The 18,124-nt window shown below is 54.8% G+C and overlaps 2 protein-coding genes and 1 long non-coding RNA gene across 5 annotated transcripts in view; 2 read left to right on the top strand and 1 right to left on the bottom strand.

Moving 5' to 3' along the window:
- The first annotated feature begins 129 nt into the window (after positions 1-129).
- SHD (Src homology 2 domain containing transforming protein D) lies at positions 130-12,370 on the top strand. Its single transcript, XM_033854655.2, has 6 exons — positions 130-7,279; positions 8,372-8,477; positions 8,556-8,744; positions 9,970-10,093; positions 11,213-11,332; positions 11,958-12,370. Exons 1-6 carry the CDS (start codon positions 6,983-6,985, stop codon positions 12,142-12,144), a joined length of 1,023 nt encoding a protein of 340 aa, XP_033710546.1. The 5' UTR covers positions 130-6,982; the 3' UTR covers positions 12,145-12,370.
- A 502-nt stretch (positions 12,371-12,872) lies between these two features.
- TMIGD2 (transmembrane and immunoglobulin domain containing 2) overlaps positions 12,873-18,124 on the bottom strand; it is an 11,502-nt gene continuing 6,250 nt past the window's right edge. The window contains exons 6-8 of one of the 3 annotated variants that reach the window (XM_033854653.2): positions 14,101-14,130; positions 13,900-14,001; positions 12,873-13,568 (exon numbers count right to left, since the gene is read on the bottom strand). In XM_033854653.2, coding sequence (XP_033710544.1) covers positions 13,495-13,568; positions 13,900-14,001; positions 14,101-14,130 — 206 coding nt within the window. In that variant the 3' untranslated portion in view covers positions 12,873-13,494. The remainder of the gene's footprint in view (positions 13,569-13,899; positions 14,002-14,100; positions 14,131-18,124) is intronic. The other 2 variants (XM_073803419.1, XM_073803420.1) reach the window with 2 other exon arrangements.
- LOC117311803 (uncharacterized) overlaps positions 14,137-18,124 on the top strand; it is a 4,471-nt gene continuing 483 nt past the window's right edge. The window contains exons 1-2 of the long non-coding RNA XR_004526076.2: positions 14,137-14,197; positions 17,222-17,386. This is a non-coding gene — a long non-coding RNA (uncharacterized lncRNA). The remainder of the gene's footprint in view (positions 14,198-17,221; positions 17,387-18,124) is intronic.

Below are 18,124 nucleotides of genomic sequence, written 5' to 3'. Positions count from 1 at the left end.
TCAGTTGGGGGATAATTTGTGAAGCAGCAGTGGAAAGCTGATACGGTCATGTAACCAGCAAGTCTGATTCCAAAGCTCATGTTCTTTCAAGATTGCCAGATTCCAGCTTGTGTGATCTCCTGCTGCAGTATTTTCTAGTTGAAGGTCTGTGCCCCCGCCAGACTGCTTCACAACTTCATCAGCCCCCATCTCTGGTCTCGCACCCCTCCCGGGGTCACAGACGTTAGCCCTCCTCTCACACACAGACACACACACACAGACTGTCATCTGGCATTTGATAATGAGGCTTTGTGTTTTTCACTGTCAGAGTTTAGGGGATGAAACGACCCCACTTTGGGGATTCGCTTTCCTGCGGTGATTTCCTTGCTTAGGACAGCACAACGAGGTGAACCAGGGTCCAACCAGGGCTTCTGATGAGGGCTTGGGGGTCTTATATTACAGCTCCATGGCTGCGAAGACAGGACCTGGGTGGGTCTGATTACAAAGCCCTGACAGGGACTCCCCTGGCGGTCCGGTGGTTAAGACTCCACGCTTCCACCGCAAGGGGCGTGGGATTGATCCTTGGTCGGGAAACTAAGATCCCACGTGCCTCTCGGCGTGACCAAAAAAAAAAAAAAGCCCTGACGGTGGGGACTGAAGCCAGCCCACACTGGCAGCTAGTGAGAACTGATGCCTCGTGCATCTCTTCCCAGTTTTGCAACCAGCAGCATCATATTTATGGCTTAAAATTGGCCACCACGGAGTGTTTACACCATGGAAATCAGCAGATGCTGCAAACCAGTTCCCCACGCCAGAGCCAGTTGTGAAGCCCGTACCAGCACACCACTGCCTGCTTTTCCCCCAACCTAGCATCCTGCAGACAGTGCCCTGGACATGGGCCATTCAGAGACTCTGGGTTAAAATGTCATCCAGGGAATTCCCCAGCGGTCCAGTGGTTAGGACTCGGCGCTTTCACTGCTGAGGGCCTGTGTTCAATCCCTGGTGGGGGGACTAAGATCCCGAAAGCTGCTCGGCACAGCGTAAAAATAAAAAATAAAAAGTAAAGAAGTCACCCAGCTTAAGTAGTTGTGGAAAGAAATTGGGGGGCTGGGGCCTCTCTGGTTCATTTCAATTCATTCTTTCAGACGGTTTCCTGAACTGCCATTGCTCTTAATCCACCACAATTTTTGCCATGTACGTGCACCATCCGTTGCTATTATTTACTTAACATTATTGTTAACCTGACTCCGTTCTAAAACATGGGTTACCAAACTCTGATCCACAGGCCAAAGGTGGCCTGTGGCCTGTTTCTGTAGATAAAGTTTTATTGGCACACCTACACACCCATTTGTGTGCATATCACCCACGGCTGCCTTTGCTCTCCAGTGGCAGAGGTGAGTGATTAAAACAGCAATTCTGTGACCTGCAAAGCCAAAATATTTACTCATATATCAAAATAAGATGTAAACGAATGATACTAGAGGTGGTGCTAATGTTGCAATTAAAGCAGGGTAGGGTAGTTCTGATGGGAGTACCTTAGGAGGTGTGCGTACTGCTTGTGGCTCTCTGTATTAGTTACCTAGTGCTGTGTAACAAGTGATCCCCAAATCTAGCAGCTTAAAACAACAGGAATCTGGATGTGGTTTCACTGGGTTCTCGGCTTCAGGGTCTGTTACAGCTGCAGTTGAGATGTTGGCTGCGGCTGGGGTCTCACTGGAAGGCCCAACTGGGGTAGGGTCCGCGTCAAGCTCACCCACGTGGTTGTTGGCAGAATTCACTTACTCATGGACCCTTAGCCAGAGGCCACACTCAGTTCCTTGCCTGCATGGACTGGCTTCATGAAAGTCTGCTAGAAGTGACGGCCCATCACTGTTGCAGTGTTCCGCGGTTAGAAGCAAGCCACAGATCCCTCCCACGTTCCAGGGGAGGGGCTCACCTTGTGTGACAACCAGGAGGTTGGGGTCATAGGAGCCACCTGAGGGTCTACCTGCAGACCCCCCTGCACAGTGAGCTTTGCAAGGGTCCGTGTGTTGATGAGTGTGTCCCCAGCACCTAAGACCAGCTAGGCACTTAGTAGGTGCTCAATTAATGTATGTAGCCTGAGTGGGTATCTCCCCATTCACGGATGAGGAAGTTGAAGCCCAGGGAGCCCCACGCTTCTGCCCACTGTCTGTCACCCTCCCCTTTCCTCCACACTACACTGGAATTGTTTCTTTAATTCTTATTTCCCCCGCAGGCTTTTACGCTTTGCTCTCCCACCCGTGTCTTGGGAACAGTTTGTCTCCTGGTCCCCAGTTTTCTTGCAGGGGTTCCCAGGACCGAGCAGGCAGAGGGACAGCGCAGCAACACTTTGGGCAGGGGGTCTGTTGTTGTGTGCTGACCCTCCAGGGCCTCAGCCTGCATGCCCCCTCACTCCCTGCCCTGAGCCCGCCACCCCGAGATCCACACCCCCTTTTTGCTCTCTGGAGCCTGCCCTTCCCTGCTCGCTGCCGACAGTCCCCGTCCCCCACGAGTTCCATGTCTGTCATCTGGTCCTTGGGAGCTGTCAGGCCTCATCCGGAATCTCCTACATCAACTCCCCTGGGGGCTGCCTGGCTGCTGGAGCACATCAGAGGGACTGGGGGGGGTGGTCTCCCCTATTCCGGAACCCCCTCCCTCCTGAGCCTGGGCTTCACAAAGGAGACAAGGGGCCGCTCCTGCTTCCCAAGCTCTCGCTGAGGGCCAAGCGCTGCCCCAAGCTCCCTCCATGCCAGGGCTCTGCCACCCATGCCGTCGGGCACATGCTCCCTTACCCACCGCCCCATTTTACAGATGGCAGGAGGCTCCTTGGCCAAGGACTCAGAGTGGGTGAGTGAGGGGCTGGACCTGGCTTTGAAACTGTGAGGCTCCAAGGCTACACCTTCGATCACCACACCCTATAGACTGGGAGCTTCCAGGGAATGGTCTGTGCTTCCCCCATCAGGTTGGGGCCCTGGAAGGCCAGTGTTGGACTGGGAGCCCTTGAAAGCAAGCACGTATTTCCTGTGTCAGACTGGGTACTTCGAAGGTCAGTCTTATGCCTCCTCCATCAGACTGGAAGCTCCTAAGTTCAGAGCCGTGCCTCTCCCTTCAGACCGGGAGCCTATTGACGCTTGCACACATCTCCTCCATCAGACTGGAAGCTCCTAAGGTCAGAGCCGTGCCTCTCCCTTCAGACTGGGAGCCTATTGACGCTTGCACACATCTCCGTCAGACTGGGGGCTTCTGAGGGCAGGACTATGTCTCTCCCATCAGACTGAGCTGAAGGCAGGGCTGTGTCCAGGAGCTTCTGAGAGCAGAGGTCGTCTCTCCTATCAGATTAGGAGCTCCTAAATCAGGGCCATGTCTCCTCCATCAGATCAGGAGGTTATAGGTCCCACCATGGGTCATCCCCACTTGGTCCCCTCCTGTCCTGGTGCCTTGGCTCCCATCCCCCCTGCAGACATGGGGATCCGTGAGGTGAGAGCAGGCGCAGCCCCCAGCCAGGGACCCCCTCTGGCTTCTTCCTGAGGTCCCATCCACCCTAAGCATCTGTTGAGCACTTACTGTATGCCATACAAGAAAATACTATTCAGGGACTTCCCTGGTGGCGCAGTGGTTAAGAATCCGCCTGCCAATGCAGGGGACACGGGTTTGAGCCCTGGTCCGGGAAGATCCCACATGCCGCGGAGTAACTAAGCCCGTGCGCCACAAGTACTGAGCCTGCGCGCTAGAACCTGTGAGCCACAACTACTGAGCCCAACTGCCGCAACTACTGAAGCCCATGCGCCTAGAGCCTGTGCTGCACAACAAGAGAAGCCACCGCAATGAGAAGCCCGCGCACCACAACGAAGAGTAGCCCCCGCTCGCCGCAACTAGAGAAAGCCCGTGTGCAGCAACGAAGACACAATGCAGCCAAAAATAAGTAAGTAAAAAATAAATACATTTATTTAAAAAAAATTTTTTTTAAGGCACCCAAAACAGTGCCAGGCAGTAAGCGCTCAACAAAGGTTAGCTGTTCCATTTCATAGACGGGAAAACAGGCCAGGTCACTTACTCAAGGTCAGGTGGGCTGGGATTCCAGAAACCCAGCGCTACCCGGGAGGAGACCTTGATGGAGGAGACCCTGATAGACCGTCTTTCAGACCCTGAATGCTGGGGAAAAAGAGGTCCCATCAGCCCAGGACCTCCAGACCACTCACCTCCTTGCCTTTGTCCATGCAGTGCCTGCCTCCTGGCTTTGCTCTCTTGCTCCCTCCTCCCCCAATCAGAAAGGCAAAACCCAAGAGGTTACTGGCTATTCAAGGTCATACCACTGCAGGGCCGCCAGACCTCCAGCCCGGCTCTAACCCTCGTCCACCATCTCCCGCCCCTTCTCAAGCCCCCTCCCTGCTCCTGCAGTGGGAGTGGGGGCAGCCCCAGGAGAACCCAGCTCAAAAGCGCAGGAAAGTCAAACGCCGTTTGATTCTGCCTCCAGGGCCTCTAATTGCTATTCCTGACACAGACCGGAATTAGAAGGCCCCTTTCAAATATTTATACCTTAGACATCGCGTATTTATCTGACAGGGAGAGGACTCGGATTTGATGAGATCTGTCAACAGCTCATCCCCGAGCCGGGTATTGCCTTGCGGCTGACAGAAAACAGGACAATTACTTACCATGCTCCCTGGGCAGTCCCCAGGGATGCTGCCTTGTCGCTGATCAGAGAGGACGGGGTGGGGTGGGGGTCTGTGTGAGTGCTCTTCGGGAGGGAGGACCAAGTTCAACAGGTTCGTGTGGAGGCCAACTCAGCCAAAGCAGGAAAGAGGAGGGGAGGACATACGGACACCCCTGCTGCCGTGAGGGGCCTTGCCTCATCGGCTCTGGACCTCAGTTTTCCCATCTGGAAAATGGGGCTAACAGTGGCGGGGAGATGGAGAACCTCTGATTCCACGAAGAGACCTGATGGGGGTCGAATGCCATCCCAAGCCAGGCCATATCACAGCATCCAGGCAGAAATGAGCTGTGGGGTGTGTCTCCCCTCTCTGTGCCTCAGTTTCCCCATCAGGAAAAAAATGTCACATCCTCCTGATGATCCTTCCTCCAGCTCTCTGAGTTTTTCCTATTAGAAACCCCATTTTTCAAATCAGGAAAGCAAAGCGTGGCCTGCATAGACATTGCCCAGGCCCCACTGTTCTTTGCGGGGGGCGGAGTGGGGGAGAGCTCACAACAGTGTCAGCTCTGACTTGCGTCTGGTCTTGCCTCCCCTCCAAGCCACACCCACCCTAGGGGGCTTGGAGGAGGGAATCTGAGGTTCCATCCTTCCTGACTACCCCTCTCTTACTCTTTCTATTAGGGGTCACTGAGCAAGCCCCCTATGGGGAAAGAAAAAAAATGTGTTTGCTTTGGAACTGGCCAGCAGCTCCCTTTGCCTATCTTACTCCCCCCAAATCCGTTAGTGTCCTCGCCCCCTGACAGCTGCAGCTGCCAACAGGCAGCCAGGCCAGGCGAGACACCTCTCATTTCTGTCCCCCTCCCGGCCTCCACCCCCAGAAACCACAAAGGGACAGATGCCGAAGGCACACTCCAGGCACAGATACCATCTCCTTTCCCCTGGCCAGCTGCCCCAAACCCCTTCCCCCATCCTGCAATTAGTCCCCGGGGGAGAGGGGACGGAGAAGAGCCCTCTTGGGGGAGGGGAAGCCAGAACCCCGTCCCTTCCGTTGCAAACCCCCCTTCCTTTGGCTGCCTCAATATTCATTTTAGCCGGTGACCTCTGGAACAATTTCCACAACCCCAATCTCCTGGTCAGTTTCGCCGCCAGACCCTGGTTCAATTTCAACCCTCAATAGTGGTCACGCTCACCCCCTCTGCTGGTCAATTTCATCCCTGCTCGCGGTCAAGTCCAGCCCTCCATTTCCCGGCCAATTTCCACCTCCCCTCCCTCTCCCCCTTCCCCATCTCAACACCTCTCGCTCTCCGGAGCAAGGTCAGCCCCTGTGGGTTTCCACCTCCCGTGCTCCTCGCTCGCTCCTGCCAGCCTCGGTCCTCCGGGTCACTGTCCAGCCGCCGCGACCTCGGCCCCCGCGACTCCCGCCCCGCATCCCCCCTCCCTCCCCGGGCAGATGCTCCCCTCCCTCCCCAGAACAGCTGAAGGTCTCAGTCACCTCCGAGGGGAGCGCAGGGGGAGGGGAGGGGAGGGGGCGGGGAAGCCTTGACGTCGCTGCCCGGGACCCGGCCCGGTACTGGTAGGGGCTGGGGCGTCCGTCTGAGAGCCCCCTCCCCAAAGTCCCACCTCCCGGGCGCGCGCCGGCGGCTGCGGGTAAAGTCTCTCCGAAAGCGTGAAGGGGGATTGGAGATTTTATTTTCCTTTGTGCCCGCGACTGGGGCCGGATCGAGGCGGCCGGGCCGGGGGCCGCGGGATTGGGGCTCCCCCCGGAGCGGCGAGGAGCGCAACAAAGGATGCGCCGCACCGGGGTCACCGTCCCCGCGGCCCAACTTTGCGCGCGGCGCCCGAGTCCCCGGGGAGCCTGCCCGCTGCGCTGAGAACCCAGGCGTCCGGGCTGAGCCAGGGCTTGGGGGCGTCCGCAGGCGGCGCTTTCCCCGCCCCCGGCCCCCAGGAAGGGATCCCGGAGCTTCCCGGAGGCAACGGGTGGCCGAGCCGTGCAAGGAGAGCGCGCTGCCCGCGGAAACTCCGCGGATGCCCCTCGCTCTGGCTGGACGACCCCGCGCTCCGCGTTCAGGGCCCTACGGGGCGCCCCCTTCCCCCGCCGTCCTTCCAGAGCCGGGCTAAGGTGCGCTTTTGCTTCTCCTCCCCCTTCCTCCCTCCTCTGTCTCCTCCTTTTCCCCCCCCTTTTCCCCCTCCTCTGAGCCCAGCCAAGGGTCACACCTGATCTTTCTCCTCCTCCCTTCCTCTCTTCCTTCTCCCCCTGCTCCTCCCTGGGGACTCTGCCGAGGAAGAGGGTCCAGAAGAGGGCATGTGGGTCCTCTTCTGACAGTGGCCAGGTTTGGGGTGACACTCGCTCAAATGGCCAAGTGGCTACGAGACTACCTGAGCTTTGGCGGTCGGAGGCCCCCTCCGCAGCCGCCCACCCCCGACTACACGGACAGCGACATCCTGCGGGCCTACCGGGAACAGAAGGATCTGGACTTTGAGGACCCCTATGAGGATGCAGATGGCCGCCTAGAGACCGACTCCGCGGGGCCCGGGGACTCCAAGGGCCCTGGAGAAACCAAGTACGACTCTCCAAAGCACCGGCTCATCAAGGTGGAGGCAGTTGACATGGCCAGAGCCAAGGTCTTGCTGGGCAGCCCCCGGGAAGAGGTGCGTGGCTAAGGCCCAGAGGTTGGGTGGCCCCAGGAGACTGGGTGGGGCGGCCAGGCTAGGTTTCCCCAGGACTTTGGGGAGCGTGTTTTATGTGTTACCCCAGGGAAAGACCAGGGCACCAGCCGGACACTCCCCAATCCTCCATCCGCTTCGTGGAGTTTGATATCTGCCCCTTTTCACTGCACAGCGCTGGTTGTCCTCCTCCCTCTCTGACTGGCTTTGTGCCCCGTCCTCCTGCTCCCTGATTCCCCCCTTCTGGATCCCTCCGCACAGCTTCCCTTCCTCTTAGCAGCTGAAGGGATCTTCCTTAAACAGATCTGAGTGAGTCAGTTTCCTGCGGTCACTTAAACACCCTCACCACTACTCTCCACCCTTGCTCTCTTATTACTCCCATTTTACAGAAGTGGAAACTGAGGCTCACAGAAGAGAAGCGACTGGCCCAAGGTCACATGGCTCTAGCTTGTTAGAACTTGAACCCAAACCTGCCTCCAATGCCCATGCTTTTTTTTTTTTTTTCGGTACTTTTCCTAGAGGATCAGGGGGTCCACCCCAAACCCTCAGTGGAGAGACAGAGAAGGCTTCAAAGAGGGTTACGGTAGGCTGTGTCAGGTAGTGGTTAATGGCACAGAGAAAGGTAGGAGGAAGCAGGGACTCAGGGAAGCAGACGACCAAGGATCAAGCGCTGCTTCTTACTTATCAGCTGTGTGACCCTGAGCAAGTCACTTGCCCTCTCTATGCCTTGGTTTTCTCATCTGTAAAATGGGGATAAGGTACTTACTGAGTGTTGGTGCTACAAGTAAATATATGTGAAGCCTTTAGAACAGTACTGGCACCTAATCATTAAAATGATTGAAGGAGGGAGGTAGGGATCTGTGTCGGGGAGAATCAGAACAGCACAGAGGAAGAGAGTAAGGGAAGCTCTATCTGCAAACACTCGCGGGTGGAAGAGGAAACTACTTGCTTGGAGGGGATGTATCAGATGACACAGAGACAGCAGGCAAGAGGTGTAGTATTGCCCAGCAGGGGTATTCAGAGCTAGGCTTGGTCCCCCTGAACCCTTGACTCCCTCCCCTTCCTTTCTGTCTCCAGTTGGAGGTCGACACCGAGTACTCGGACCCTTTTGATGCCCAACCTCACCCGTCACCCCCGGATGACGGCTACATGGAGCCCTACGATGCCCAGCGAGTCATGAGCGGTGAGTGGGCAGAGCTTGGGGGAAGGTGACAGGGTCCCAGGTGGGAGTGGGAGCTGACCAGTGTCCTTGGCCTCCCAGAACTGCCATACAGGAGGGTGCAGCTGTATGACACTCCCTATGAGGAGCAGGACCAAGATCTGGGAGATGGGCCTCCTTCAGGGTGGAAACCTCGGCAGAGCCGGCTGCCCCAGGAGGATGAACGGCCAGCAGATGAGTATGACCAGCCCTGGGAGTGGAAGAAAGACCACATCTCCAAGGCATTTGCAGGTGCTTCTCTGACCCTGACCTCTGAATGCCTGTGTCCCTCTATATCCTGCTCTGGTCACATCCCCTGTTTCAACTTACAGAGTAAATCCGCATCACCTGTCACTTTGGTAGTTTGTTAATTCTCACTAAAGTGTGAATGACTGATAGTCATAATCTTCCCAGGAGAATCTGTAACTTCCTTGGAAACTGAAACCCCATTTATTTATTTATTTATGCTGCACCGCGTGGTTTGCGGGATTTTAGTTCCCCAACCAGGGATTGAACCCAGGCCCTCGGCAGTGAAAGTGCAGAGTCCTAACCACTGGACTGCCAGGGAATTCCCCTTTCAGAGTGCAATGGAACCTACGCATTCTGCTCAGTATAGTGCAGGAATAGGCTTTGATGTCACACTAGATCTGGGTTTGTGTCACTTGGGCAAATCCCTTTATCTCCCTGAGTCTCAGTTCCCTTACCTGTAAAATGGGGATCATTCTAGTACCTATCGAATAGGGTACTTGTAAATTGAGTTCTAAAGTGCTCAATTACACAGGAGCCATTGTGGAAGAAGGTAGCATTTCCTGGAGTCGATTCGTAACTGAGTTGGGTAAGCTTGGATAAGTCTCTGTAAAGAGGGAATAATAAGGTCAGCTTTAAGAAATAAAATAACTTGGACTTCCCTAGCGGTCCAGTGTTTAAGACTTCGTTCTTCCATTGCAGGGGGCACGGGTTCGATCCCTGGTCGGGGAACTAAGATCCCACATGCTGCATGGTGCGGCCAAAAAAATATATATATAGGAAAAAAATAACTTGGACCAGGAAGAGTTGTGCGTACCCAAATCTGCCCCAGAAGTTGTATGACTGTGAGGGAACTTGGAGCTCAGTGCCTCAGTCTACCTGTCTGTATATTGAGGGTGGTTTTCTAGCTCTATGAGTTGGCCAAAATCAGGCAGAACTTCCCACCGACCCCTCTAGCCACACCCCCTGCTCTCTGATTTATCACTCAGGGAACTGCCCACCCTTCCATGCCACCAGATTCAAGAATGACCACACCCCTTTCTTCTGAAGGCTAATTGGTTGCTCGCGTACCAATCCCGCCCCAGCCTTAAGCCCAACCCCTCCTCTTCTGGATTCTGATAGGTTGCCCTAAGCTGGCACCGCCTTCCTACTGAAATTCCACTGGCTTGCCCCCACCCCACCCTCTTGAGATAGGCGGGACTTAACCATTTTCTCTTTAAATCTTCTCCAGTGCAATTTGACGGTCCAGAGTGGGAAAGAACCTCAGGCTCAGCCAAGGAACTCCGGAGACTCCCGCCCCGAAGCCCCCAGCCTGCAGAGCGCGTGGACCCGGCCCTGCCTCTGGAAAAACAGCCGTGAGTGGGGAAGTTGAAGATGGAGTTGAATCCCTCCCTGCCCCACACCAGCCACAGATTCCTCGGGCCAAGGGGGCTGGAGGAACTTTCACTCATTCACTTCATTCATTTCCTCAACTAATCTTCGCTGGGTGACAGCGCCTGCTGTGGGCCAGACACCCAGCTCGGTGCAAAGCAGAATCAGGTGGCGTCTCCATTCCCTCCGGCGTCAGATTCTGGGTTCAAATCCCTTCTCTATCTTTTGGCTGTGTGGCCTTGGGCAAGTCACTTAACCTCTCCAAACCTTGGGCTCAACACCCCCAAGACAGTGTCTGCCTCACACAGAATAAAAGGGGATTTCCTCCCTTCCCTTGAGTGGGGTTTATAAGCCTGAGAGCAAAGAGACATCTTTCTCACCCCCAGGAGATCTTGTGGTGAAAGTGGGAGAAGCAGGATTTTGAAGGGGTCCCAACTTTAGGCTGGGGTGAAGCTCACAAGCTGGGAGAGTCTGGGTGTTCTCTGTGTCTCTCCAGTCTAGGAGCTTCTCAGGGAACTCCCCGAGCCCCCAGAGCCCAGCCCTGTGAGTACCAGGGTGTGTTTATCACAGTCATTCCCAAACCTCTTAGGTGGGCCGTACAGAACTGCCTAATTAACACAAGCACAGGGTATTTTCTTTCAATACAAACAACTGTTTGGTGCTCATCTGTCTCTGACACTTTGCTCCCACTGCTAGCTTCTCTTTGAGCACATTAAAGAAAAATATTATGTAACAAATGGTACAGGTGGGTTGGGGATACAGGATGTGGTGAATCTCATGAAAGTGATATGCAAGTGATTCGAGTTGGGGGATTAGGGAGGGGTTGAGGACACTTGGAGACCCAGCTGAGGGAGGCTGTAAAAATCAAGGTCGGGGTATGTGCTGAATTGGAAGGAGCAGCTCCAGGTTGACCTGGGTTCAGCTCCCTCCCAGGGAGAACCTTGTCTGCCTGAAAACCAGGCTCCTCTTGAGAAATCCAAGGGAATTTGTCTCACTTGTTTGCCTGGACGTCACAAGTCCTTGAAAGAGCTGTGCCTGCATCCAGCCCCAGGACGTGTTGGAAAGGGGGATTGCCCTTCAGGAGACCTGTCCCCACCCCCTAGGTGGTTTCACGGCCCGCTGAGCCGGGCAGATGCCGAGAACCTCCTGTCGCTCTGCAAGGAAGGCAGCTACCTCGTGCGGCTCAGCGAGACCAGCCCCCAAGACTGCTCCCTATCCCTCAGGTGAGACCGCAGCCCCCTGGAGGGACAGAGGGTCTCAGGACTGCGTGCTTTCCGGAGCAGAGGGGTGTGTCTCCAGCAGCCAGTGGGCGGGACTTCCAGGGCTGATGGACAGAGCTTTCAGGCCAGGGGGTGGGGCTTATGGGACCCGTGGGCGGGGCTTCTAGGCCAGGGGGTGGGGCTTCCAGAGAGGCCACTGGCTTGGTTCCGACTGAGAATGAACACCCTGTCACTGGAGGTACGCAAGAAGATGGAGAGGAAGCCATACCGTAGATGTAGGGCTTGAGTGAGATGGGGAACCAGGGACCCTAGACTGAGGGTAACCCTAGTGAGGAGCCCAGGACAGGTAGCACAAGGTGTCAAGAGGTTTGGAGAGAAAGTGCCTTCTGTGTTCCTGGGGAGGGACCTCCACCTGGTAGGAGCTCCAGCCTGTCTTGATAGGGGACAAGCTCGGAAGGCATCCCCGCAGTGTGGAACTAGCCAAGAGCTTGACGCCAAGTGGCTGTTAATCAGAAATATTAGGGGATGCCAGCGTCGGGCTCCTGGGGGCCATGAGGGGGTGGCTTTAGGGTTGGAGAGTGTGGGCGGGTCTGGAGTGCTGGGTACCCCCTCTGACTCCTGTCTCCAGGAGCAGCCAGGGCTTCCTGCATCTGAAGTTTGCTCGGATCCGAGAGAACCAGTTCGTGCTGGGTCAGCACAGCGGCCCCTTCCCCAGCGTGCCGGAGCTGGTGCTCCATTATAGCTCCCGCCCACTGCCCGTGCAGGGCGCTGAGCATCTGGCCCTGCTGTACCCCGTGGTCTCACAGACCCCCTGACTGAGCCTCAGCCCCCCGCCCTGGGCTGTGAGGACCCAGATCAGTGGCTGCAAACGGTGGAGGTCTTCCCAGTCCTGGAGAAGGCTGGATGGAGAGAACCCCGCCCCTGCCCCTCCAGGCTCTGGGTCTTCATCAGAGCCGCCCTGCTCAGCCTCCTTCTAGGTTCTAGGGATTAGAATTGTGTCTCGAAGCCCTCCTCTGGCCTGGAAAATAAATAAGTTATTGTGTGTTTCAAGTGTCCTTTCTGGGAGGTGGGGATCTCAGCTCCTCAGAAGGAAAAGGGGAGGCAGACCCTTGGAGGGGGAAGAGCATCCCCAGCTCCTTGTTTTGGGGATGGAGCTGGGGTTGGAGCCTGAATGGCTCACAGGGAGGGACCAGAATTCAGAGAGCTGGAGACAGGCAGGGAGAGAGAGGCATGGAGGCAGATAAAACTCCGGAGACAGTGGATGGAGACCAGCAGATGAAAAAGATGGAGAAACGGAGGGGGCGAGGCTCTCAGGCCAGCCCTGCCCCCACCCTGCCCCTCCTCCTTATCCGGGGCGGGCGGGCGGGCAAGGGCTGATGCTGCAGAAAGGACATCTGTCCCCATGGAAACAGCAGAAGTGGGGGAGGGGAGCCAGGCCCAGCTGGTGTCACTTCAAGGTGACAGTCGGGCAGGAGACCCCGGGGGCTGATAAATGCCAGGAAGCCCCGATCCCCCCCCCCCGCACCCAACTCCAAGCCTGCCTGGGGGAGAGATACCAGCTGGGGAGGGGGTGCGTCCAGCTCCGGGCACTGTTTTGAAGCCAGGGGCATCACTTCTCTCTGCTAATTGGACATGTCTCTCCAAGGATAAGAGGTGGAAGGCTTGCGAGTCGTCAAAGAGCCCCCTCACCACAGTGGTCCTCTGAGACCCCCCTGCTGACTCCTCAGATCTCTTTAGCACTCCCAAATTGCCACAAATTCTGGCTTTGGTTTCTTTTTTTTTTTTTTTTTTGGTTTCTTCATGAGCCTTTATTGGGTGCTCTTTGGGCAAGGGAGAAATCCAGCCTCATAGAAATGAGGAGGGGGCGTGTCTCAGGATGAACTGCTGGACTTCGTGATCCTCTTGGAATAAGTCACATCTTTACGTAGCTGCTGGGGGGGTGTCCTCTGTTGGTCTCTGGGGGTTCTTATTCGTCTTCCCACTTCAAAGAATCCTCTTGGCCTGGGCCAAGAGGGACTCCAACTGCAGAGATGGGGTGACTGGGCCTGGGGCTGGAGGAAGATTTGGGAGCCAGAGGCCGCTTGGGGATGGGGGGGCCAGGGGAAAGAGATCGAATAGAAGCTTTGGCCCTTCTGATTCTTGCTGGAGATGTCCAGCATCTTCCCCTACACAGGCCATGCTTCACTCTTCCTTGGGGCCCTCCGGGGCTGATATAAGGCATTGATGTAGAGTGGATTCCCTGCATTGGAAGGAGGGGGGTATGACACCAAGAGGGGAGAATCACTGAAGAGAGCCTGGCCCTCTCCAGCCCACTTTCTGGAGGCTTTGTCTCTGCCTCTGAAAAACATGGGTGTAGGGGCCAGCCTTCCCCATCTATTCCCCTTCTCTGCCTCCCAGCCTCACCCTCGCTCCTTCCGAAAGGGGCAGGTATCAGTCAGAAGGGTCTGCGTTCCATCCTTGTCAAGAAGCTGCAGTTCCCGCCTCCGCCACGCGGGGGCGGGGTCGCCAGTGGATGGCGGTGCTCGTGGGAACCGTCCGCCCTCCGAGCGGCTACCTGCGCGGTTCCTTACCTGCGTCTCTGTTCCGGCAGCGGCGGCGGCCCCAGATCCAGGCGCCCAGAGCGAAAGCGGCCACGGCCACCGCTCCAGTCACCAGCAGTGCGAAGGAGAGCCCTGGGAAGGCGGTGGTGGTTTGTGGGCGGTCTCACTGGGGGCGGGGCACGGGGGCGGGGTGGGGCGGGGCTGGAGGAGGGACACGTGGGCGGAACTCACCTGAGAAGCTCCGGTTCAGTAGCCAGCCATCTGCCGAGAAGAAACCTACGTCTCAGGGGAGCTCACCTTCGAGTCCAGCTTCCTGCACCTCTTCAGGGTAAGAGCCCCTCTACCCCGTGTGGGACCTCAGGGTTCTTGCCCCTGCCATGCTGTGTGAGTTCAGGCAGGGATTTGCTCTGAACCTGTTTCCTCTTGAAAAAAGGATACTAATCATTCCTATCTTGCTGGGTTATTGTGAAGTAACTGCCAACGGGATTTTCTCATCATGAGCTCCATCATCCCCACCATGAGCTGCACCACCTTTGTCATGGGCCCCATTACTGCCATAATAGGCTCCACCGTTCCCATCACAAGCCTTATCATCCCCACCCTTAGTCCCATCACCCTGAACATGAGCTCCATCATCCTCATTTTGAGCTCCACCATCTTCACCAGGAACTTTGCCAACACCACCATGAGCTCCATCATCCTGATCATGGGATCTATCGTCCTCATGGCTCCTGTTTTTTGAGCGTCTACACTGTCAATCCCAAGATAACTGAGCCTCAGAGAGGCTGAGTCACTTGCCTGGAGTCACACACCCAGGCAACAGCTGGGCCATGCTTTGAACAAAGGTGTTTCTCCCCTCAGCTTCCCTCTCCCTTCCCTGTTTCAGAAAGAAAGGAAAGGAAAAAACCAAACCAAAACAAACAAACAAAAACTTACACGGGCCTGAATTTTTGAGTCTTGCTGAATAATCAGTATCATAGACACAATAATAACCACTTACGTTTACTGAGGACTTACTATGTTCCAGACCCTGCAATAAACTCTTTAGATATAATCACTTTAAATTCACCTAATCTGATGAGGAAAGCACTATTAGCTGAATTTTGATGACTAAGGAAACAGGCACAGAAGGGTCAAGTCACTTGCCCAAGGTCGCACAGCAAGTGAATGGCAGAATGGGGATGTGCTTTCAGGTCTGTATAACTGACATGAACCCCAGCCAAAGGCGCCTTCTCCTGTGATTAAGACGAGACCCAGAGCCCCCAACCCCTTCATCTTGGAGGTTCTAAAGTTGGCAGTGGTCCCAGGGTTCCAAGCAGCTGTTCAGGGATGGGAAAGCCAGCTGTGGGGAGCTGGACCTATGCCCGCTCACTCTCGCTCCCTCACAGCTGCCAACAACTCACAGCCTGGTGCCTCTGCTACCCTGCCTCTGCTAATTGGTAATTGGCCCCCTCATCACTGGAGGGGTGGGGGGCAGGCAGGACAGCCATAACACACCGCCCTAGAGGCAGGCAGCGGGTGGGTCCTGCCAGCTGGAGACAAATGGGCGTCTCTTGGGCCTGGGAGCCCGGGTGGTGCTTCATTCTGCCTGATACGGGCCAGGCATGTGCCCAAGACCCTCGGGAACCACCGAGAGAGAGCAGGACCCCATCGGGTCAACCTGAGTCTCCGGCCCCTATGGTTTGGCCTATAATGGGGTGTCATGCAGAGTGGGGGAAACGCATGAGGTGGGCTCTGGAGAAAGCTGGCTGCATCCCCGGCTTGTGTGTGTGGTTGGATGTCTCTTGGCCCTTGCTGAGCCTCAGCTTTATCCTCTGTAAAGTGAGGCAGGTGGCTTAGCTGATCGGGAAAGTGGCTTCCAGCCTTGAGAGTCCATGGCTTTCTTTTTTGTTTATTTGTTTGGCTGCGCCACACGGTTTGCGGGATCTTAGTTCCCCGACTCACCAGGGATCGAACCCTTGCCCCCTGCAGTGGAAGCATGGAATCCTAACCCCTGGACCCCCAGGGAATTCCCGAGAGTCAATGGTTTTCAATTCTGGATTCTGGAATTCTAGAATTTTCTGCTCCTATACACTTTGTGATTGCAAAATTCTAAGAGTCTCTCTGGGACTCCCCTGGTGGTCCAGTGGTTAAGAATCCATCCTGCAATGCAGGAGACACCAGTTCGATCCCTGTTCAGGGAGCTAGGATCCCACGGGTCGCAGGGCAACTAAGCCCATGTGCCACAACTAGAGAGCCTGAGTGCTGCAACTGGGACTTAACACGGCCAAAATGTAAATAAATAAATATTTAGGAAAAAAATTCTAAGAGTCTCTCTTTTTAAAGTAAGACCGGTTTCCCTGGTGGTGCAGTGGTTAAGAATTCACCTGCCAGTGCAGGGGACACAGGTTCGAGCCCTGGTCTGGGAAGATCCCACATGCTGCAGAGCAACAAAGCCCGTGTGCCACAACTACTGAGCCTGCAAGCCACAACTAGTGAGCCCTCGAGCCACAACTACTGAAGCCCACATGCCTAGAGCCCCTGCTCCGCAACAAGAGAAGCCACCACAATGAGAAGCCCACGCACCGCGACGAAGAGTAGCCCCTGCTCAGGGCAACTAGAGAAAGCCTGTGCAAGCAACAAAGACCCAACACAGCCATAAATAAATAAACAAATAGATTAATTAATTAATATTAAAAATAAGTAAATAAAGTATTTAAGACTACAACTGTAAGATTCTAGAATCTTCCATTCCTTTATTTCAGTGTTTCTCAACTTTTTTCATTATCACTCCCCTAAGTAGACGTTCTAAGAACCTTAATTTGTTCCCCGATGAAATGTTAATACCACAGACATTCTGTAACTCTGTTTATGGGCTGTCTGTGTATCGATGCTTTGTACATAAAAAGAGTAAGATTTTCTTTGCTCCCAAGAACAAATTTTTGCCTGCTTAGGAGTGACAGTCCCATGCAGAAAATATGCTGTAATTCTCAGAGCTTAGAATTTATGTCCCTAGGATTCTAGAACTGCAAGATTCTTTTTTTTTTTTTTTTTTTTCAGTACGCGGGCCTCTCACTGTTGTGGCCTCTCCCATTGCGGAGCACAGGCTCCAGACGCGCAGGTTCAGCGGCCATGGCTCACAGGCCCAGCCGCTCTGCAGCATGTGGGATCTTCCTGGACCGGGGCACGAACCCGTGTCCCCTGCATCGGCAGGGGGACTCTCAACCACTGCGCCACCAGGGAAGCCCTAGAACTGCAAGATTCTATCTTGTGGTTTGAGATTCTGGAATTGTCCTCGGTACAATAGAAATGTGGCCATATGTTGACCAAAAGACAAGTTCTAGATTGTTCACAGCAGCCTTATTCATAATAGCCAGAACCCAGAAGCTGCCCAAATGGTCATCAGTAGGAAATTGGAATGATTGGTGGTGATGGAGGCCGCTCTGCAGCAAGGATGAGCCACTGCTCCACACACCAACATGGAGGAATCTTCCAGACATCAGGTTGAGTGAAAGATGTCGGAGACAGAATATACTCTGTGAGTCCATTTAAGTAAAATGTGAAACCAGTTAAAATAGATTTATGCTGTTAGAGGTCAGGATGGTGGGGTGGGCATGAGGACGGCATCTATGAGGAAGCAGATATGTGTGTTGTCATGGTGCTGGGTACCCAAGTGTGTTCAGGTTGTGAGAATCCATTGCTGTGGTTTGTACACATCCCTCTAAAATTCATATGTTGAATCCTAACCCCCAATATGATGGTAACTGGAGGTCGGGGCCTTTGGGAGGTGATTAGATCATGAGGGTAGAGCCTTCATGAATGGGATCAGTGCTCTTATAAAAGGGACCCCAGGGGACTTCCATGATGGTCCAGTGGTTAAGACTCCACGCTTCCAGTGCAGGGGGCGCAAGTTCGATCCCTGGTTGGGGAACTAAAATCCCACATGCTGTGCGGCACGCCCAAAAAAAAAGACCCCAGAGAGCCCCCCGGCTTCTTCTTCCACGTGAGGACATAACTAGAAGGTGCAAGCTATGAAACGTGAAGAGGGTTCTCACCAGAACAAAACCTTGCTGGTGCTTTGATCTTGGATTTCCAGCCTCCAGAATTCTGAGAAATAAATCTGTGGTTTATTTAAAAACACTACCCAGTCTGTAGTGTTTTGTTATAGCAGTGGCCAAACAGACTCAGACATCCATTGAGCTGGCCACTTACAGTGTGTGCATTTCTCTGTTTGTAGGATGTACTTGAATAGCGTGTTTTATGGGATTGTTTTGAA

Source organism: Tursiops truncatus, chromosome 3 (assembly GCF_011762595.2).
Source record: "Tursiops truncatus isolate mTurTru1 chromosome 3, mTurTru1.mat.Y, whole genome shotgun sequence".
Taxonomy (NCBI): domain Eukaryota; kingdom Metazoa; phylum Chordata; class Mammalia; order Artiodactyla; family Delphinidae; genus Tursiops; species Tursiops truncatus.
This window is presented reverse-complemented; position numbering and strand designations above follow the sequence as displayed.